General features: G+C 44.8%; 1 protein-coding gene across 1 annotated transcript in view; it reads right to left on the bottom strand.

Moving 5' to 3' along the window:
• Positions 1-5,714, bottom strand: part of HSPA13 (heat shock protein family A (Hsp70) member 13) — an 11,720-nt gene extending 6,006 nt beyond the window's left edge. The window contains exons 1-2 of the mRNA XM_024217286.3: positions 5,639-5,714; positions 864-1,204 (exon numbers count right to left, since the gene is read on the bottom strand). Of these exons, the coding sequence (XP_024073054.1) occupies positions 864-1,204; positions 5,639-5,663 (366 nt within the window). The 5' untranslated portion in view covers positions 5,664-5,714. The remainder of the gene's footprint in view (positions 1-863; positions 1,205-5,638) is intronic.
• Positions 5,715-5,992: the final 278 nt, after the last annotated feature.

Genomic DNA, 5,992 nt, shown 5'->3' with positions numbered 1-5,992 from the left:
GTGGGGGCCGCGATCGGCCGAACCTGCCGCGTCAGCAGGTAAATAAACTGGCCCGGCCCGCCAGGGTGCTTACCCTGGCGAGCCGCGTGCCAAACGTTGCCGACCCCTGACATAATATTTTCAATTCAATTGCTATATACTGAAAAACACTATTTTGGTTAACATCTTATACATTATCAGCAGGTAAGGTCCTACTTTGTGTGTTGTTACACAAAACAAGGCTAAAACTCAAGTAACTACAGGGGAAAAATGATTAGTACCCTAGAAATACTCTCCCTGGAGTGCATTTCTTGTTGTATAAACTAGAAATAATAAAAATAAATGTAGTCAATAGAGAAGGAGGCTCCATTTCAGAGAGAAGATTCTTGCATGTTTCAGCACCCTCCTGCTCAGAACAGAAGAGGGTCATGTATGTACTGTATCCACAAGCCATCACATCTAGTGAGTTCAAATTTGGCATTTGCCAACATAGTTACTCCCATTCCCAAATACTCTTCTCTCAGATTTTTCCTTCTGCTGTGAAACCAGTTGTTTTGCTCAAGTTCCAAATCCCACTTCTCTCTGCCTCAAGCTCATATGACAACACATTCAAGTATCATAGGTATAAAAATAACATAGGGTATAATAGCCAAATGCAGTTAATCAAGAACAAATACCTGTACAAAATATTATTTTATCTTTATTTTAAATTTCTGCAATTTCTATGTTTGGATCCCACCAGCACAAAGACCATATTTTGTCCCTGGGTTCTGCATCCTGATGAACCAATTGCCTTTGTCTGGCAGGTTGATCTGCTCCCTCTGAACACGATATATATAAAACTGTAGTTTGTATAGAACTGGTGAAGATTGTTATCTGTTTACCTTAAATGGATATCTGCTACCTTCATTTTTCAGCTCTTCTGGAGTGAAGATTTTCCCTATGAATCTTTTGGTATCATATACTGTGTTCTGTGGATTAGAATCTGCTAGTTCTAGGCCATCATATCCCACGTACACATCTGTGTCTGTGAATGACACTATGCTTGGTATGCTGTTATGCCCACTTTCATCTGATATAACTTTCACTTGTCCTGTGCCAGCAAGGAACACGCCAACAGAGCAGTACGTGGTGCCAAGGTCAATCCCAATCACTTTTGGTGTAGGCATAGGTAGATACTGTTGTGCCAGATAGCCAGCCAACAAAAGGGCCAAGACAGCTGAACCTGTGAGAGCGATAAAAAGACAGTATCAGAGCATCCATCCAAACAAATCTGGAAGTTCTTCAAAGCTATAATACTAGTTGTGACAGTGGTAAACCGAGTGCCAGCTCTGGCCGAGGCCATAAGAACTGAAACTCATAGCTGGAAGCCAAACCAGCTCACCTGTATGTTAGTTTTGTCAAAATAGGTATTAGTCTTATAATAATGCATTTAGTGTTTAGACTATGAAATGCTTGTAAATTGATGCATGCATTAATCTCACTTGTAATATTGGCATTCCATTCTATAGGGACATACATAAGTTTTTATATTGAAAATGTTTGCTCTGAATCTGTGAACCCAGGCATGGGAATTGTGTGTCTCTTCCCCCCGGCTGCACAATAAGACAACCTATCAAGACCATTAAGAAACACCACAATACAACGGACTGGTGAATGGCCCTCTCACCTTGGAAATGCTACATGCAAGGGAGCTCCTCAAATGGACTGCAGGGCCAAATGTAAAAGATAAAATAGGGTCACAAGAAAATCTTTCATTTCTTTGCTGTTTGAACTCTCACCAGGCTAGAGACACTTAACTAAGGCAGAGATCTCCAGGGCCCTGAAACTGAATTGACAGATTACTATCGCTATCATCTTTAGCAACCATGTATGGTATACTTGCTAGCACCTGTAAATAACTTTCTTATTTCTTTTTCCTAGTTAATAAGCCTTTAGATAGTTTATTACAGGACTGGCTACAGATGTGGTCTTTGGTGTAAGATCTATGGGTAGATGAGGGGTAACTGACTGGTCTCTTGGGACTGGAAGCAACCTGAATATTTTGTGAGTTTTATGTAAGTGATCATTTATCACTAAGTCCAGCTTCCCTGGGTGGAAAGATAGACAGGAGAGCCCAAAGGGATAGTCTGACACTCCATGGTAAGACTAGTACAGTGGCAGTGGCTCAGGAATTCATATTTGTTACTGAGTTGGTGAAATCTAATTATAGAACATGCCACCAGTTTGGGGTGTCTGCCCTGTTTTTGACAGTCTGCCCTGAGGTAACACTCATGGCCATGAATCACTCAGACAGTATGATATTACTCTGTTTTATAAATCCCTCCACTGATTCCACTCAGTATATATCTTAGTATATATTTACTCTGATGTAAAAGTAGAATGTGAAATCACATTGTGAAACTACTTTGTGCTTAGTCTCATTTCCTCAGAAGTCAGTAGCAAGCTTGCATCTGGCAATTCAGGCAAACTGCTAGCCACTGAAGTGTAACATAGACAAGGACATAAGATTTGTGAAAGTTTAAAGAAAGGAATGGTAAATCAAAATAACAAAATAATGTTGCAAAGTGATTTACAAATACATACCTCACATGGAAGATGAGGATTAATTGGTAAGTATAATCCCTACATTACAGACACAGAAAATAAAGCAGAGGCTAAATGAATTGCTCAAGGTCACACAACAAATCAACGACATGGCCAGAGTAAGATCCCAGGAGTTCCTGGCTACCAGTCCAGGGCTCAAATGACATCTCTCTATTTGGCTCTCCCACTTTTTTTGAAGATTGTCAATATAAATATACATACAAAACATGAATTTCCCATGTCAATCAAAGACTAGTCATATATCTTCCAGAGAGCAATAGCCCGATGTACTGGTATTGGGAATTCATTCTAAGCATAAAAGGCAACATGGAAGGTGGCACAGAGATGGGAGAGATGAGGGTGAAACTGTTGACAAAGCCAAGATACATGATAAGAGAAGAGACCCAATATGCGAGCTGGGCAGGGTCAAGGCATGGTCTCAAATGCAAGAACAAGAAATGTATACTTTATAAATTGCACAAAGTGGAATCGGTGGAGGGATTTAAAGAGGAGTAAAAAGGTAGGATTAATGGGCAAAGATGATGTTAACATATGTGTTTCTGACAGATGGGAAAGGAATTGTGCGTTTGTTTATTTTAACAGCTCTTCTTCTTCTCTGTGTTTGAATGATTTTGGGGGTGGGGGATACTCTGTATAAAACCTGTACCGAATGGATATGTCACAAACAGAAATGATTCAGGCATAAGTATCCAGAAAAGCCAATCTGAGAAGATAAGCTTCATGCCTCGACTTGAAAATATTGACAGTTTATGGCAGATATGTTCAAGTTCAGTGTCCCACATCTCTGACACGTCACAGGCAAAAGCACTAGACAAAATAGTCTTTGAGAACCTTTTGAAGTTGAAGCCATTCTGCTGTAACCAAATGTAGGTCATGACCAGGAATACAGACAAATCCCTGTGATTTGACTGGCCAGAGTTACATGAAGATTTACATATGAAAAGAAAACTTAGAGCTTGTACCGGATCGGAAATAAGGAAGAGCTTTTAGTATAATAAATAAAATACATTTAGGACAACAGACTTTTGTAGTAGTCAGCACTCGGACAGCAGGATTTGGCAGCAATTATGACTACGGACTTCTCTACACAGAACTGTTTCTGACTTACCCATTTGGGTTAAACTAAACAGGAACAAGCCATCCTTGCTCCAAAATAAGAGAGTCCACACATGAAGGCAACCAGGAACAGCTACCGTGCCTTAAATTTACATCCTAGCTTAATCCATGTGAACTGTCAAAGGCAGACAAGCCCTAAGTGTTACTATTAACCCCATAACGTGCCATCTTCAGGATCTATTGACCAGTAAGGCACTAAGATGAAGGGCTAAGCCAGGGATCGGCAACCTTTGGCATGCGGCCCGCCAGGGTAAGCCCCCTGGCATGCCAGGACGGTTTGTTTACCTGGCGCATCCGCAGGTTCGGCTGATCGCGGCTCCCACTGGCCGCGGTTCACCGCTTCAGGCCAATGGGGGCTGCGAGAAGCGGCGGCCAGCACATCCCTCGGCCGGCACCGCTTCCCGCAGCCCTCATTGGCCTGGAGCGGCGAACCGCAGCCAGTGGGAGCCACAATCGGCCGAACCTGCGGATGCGCCAGGTAAACAAACCGTCCCGGCCCGCCAGGGTGCTGACCCTGGCAAGCCGTGTGCCAAAGGTTGCCGATCCCTGGGCTAAGCGCTCAAGTTTGAAGACTAGGCCCTCCATATGGATCCCCAGGAAGGGGATCAGGAACAAACCTGTGACGGCTGGAAAAGGTTATCATAAGAATGGTCATACTGGGTCAGAACAAAGGTCCATCTAGCCCAGTATCCGGTCTTCCGACAGTGACCAATGTCAGGTGCCCCAGAGGGAATGAACAGAACAAGTAATCATCCAGTGATCCATCCCCTGTCGCTCATTCCCAGCTTCGGCAAACAGAGGCTAGGGACAGTATCTCTGCCCATCCTGGCTAATGGCCATTGGTGGACCTATCCCTCCTTTAATTTAACTAGTTCTTTTCTTGAACCCTGTTATAGTCTTGGCCTTCACAACATCCTCTGGCAAAGAGTTCCACAGGTTGACTGTGCATTGTGTGAAAAAAAAATACTTCCTTTTGTTTGTCTTAAACCTGCTGTCTATTAATTTCCTTTGGTGGGGCCTAGTTCTTGCGTTATGAGAAGGAGTAAATAACACTTCCTTATTTACTTTCTCTGGACCAGTCAAGATTTTATAGACCTCTATCATATGCCCCCTTAGTCATCTCTCTTCCAACCTGAAAAGTCCCAGTCTTATTAATCTCTCCTCATGCGGTAGCTGTTCCATACCCCTAATCATCTTGTTGCCCTTTTCTGAACCTTTCTCAAGTCCAATAAAACCTTTTTAGATGGGGCAACCACATCTGCACGCAGTATTCAAGATGTGGGCGTACAATGGATTTATATAGAGGCATATATAAATATATATATTTTGTCTTATCTATCCCTTTCTTAATGATTCCCAGCATTCTGTTAGCTTTTTTGACTGCCGCTGCACATTGAGTGGATGTTTGCAGAGAACTATCCACAATGACTCCAAGATCTCTTTTTTGAGTGGTAACAGCTAATTTAGACACCATCATTGTATTTGTATAATTGGGATTATGTTTTCCGATGTGCATTACTTTGCATTGATCAACATTAAATTTCATCTGCCATTTTGTTGCCCTATCACCCAGTGTTGAGAGCTCTACACAGTCTGCCTGGGACTTAACTATCTTGAGTAGTTTTGTATCATCTGCAAGTTTTGCCACCTCACTGCTTATCCCTTTCCCCAGATCATTTATGATAATATGTTGAACAGGACTGGTCCCAGAACAGACCCCCGGGGGACACCACTAGATGCCTCTCTCCATCCAGCAACTCTGCTGCTCCTTTATGCACGTTACTACTCACGGCCGGACAAGCTCCCCCCGACCCCTGGGCGCAGGCGAGGGGCTGGCAGAGCAGCTCGACCTCCCTGCCGCGAACCGCCCCCGGGCACACAGCGGCCCATCCCCGCGCCCGGGGGCTCAGACTCCCCCCCGGCCCCGCTCGCTCACCCAGCACCGTCATCTCGCCGGCCATTTCCCCAGCGCTCGCTCCCAGCTGCCGCTTCTCCTGCCGCCGCTTCCCGGTCTCGGCTGTTTGCTGACGCTCCGTTTCGGCCAGTGCGAGGTTTGGAAACCCCCGCTCCGCCCGCGCGGCCCCCTGGGAAGTGGAGTCCGCTCACCGCCCCCTGCCCAGCGCGGCTGAAGGGCCGTAGAGTCCACGGAAACTACAACTACCGGCAGCCGCCGCGAGAGCGAAGGTGCGTCCCCGCGTAAAACGTCATCAAGACACGTTTCCAATCATCGTCCGCGTTCTAGTGCGCAAGCGTAAAATGGGATGGTGCGCTTCAGGCACGTGGCTCGCAG

This window comes from Terrapene carolina, unplaced genomic scaffold, assembly GCF_002925995.2.
Source record: "Terrapene carolina triunguis isolate 2854851 unplaced genomic scaffold, T_m_triunguis-2.0 Scaffold38, whole genome shotgun sequence".
In the NCBI taxonomy this organism is placed as follows: Eukaryota; Metazoa; Chordata; order Testudines; family Emydidae; genus Terrapene; species Terrapene triunguis.
This window is presented reverse-complemented; position numbering and strand designations above follow the sequence as displayed.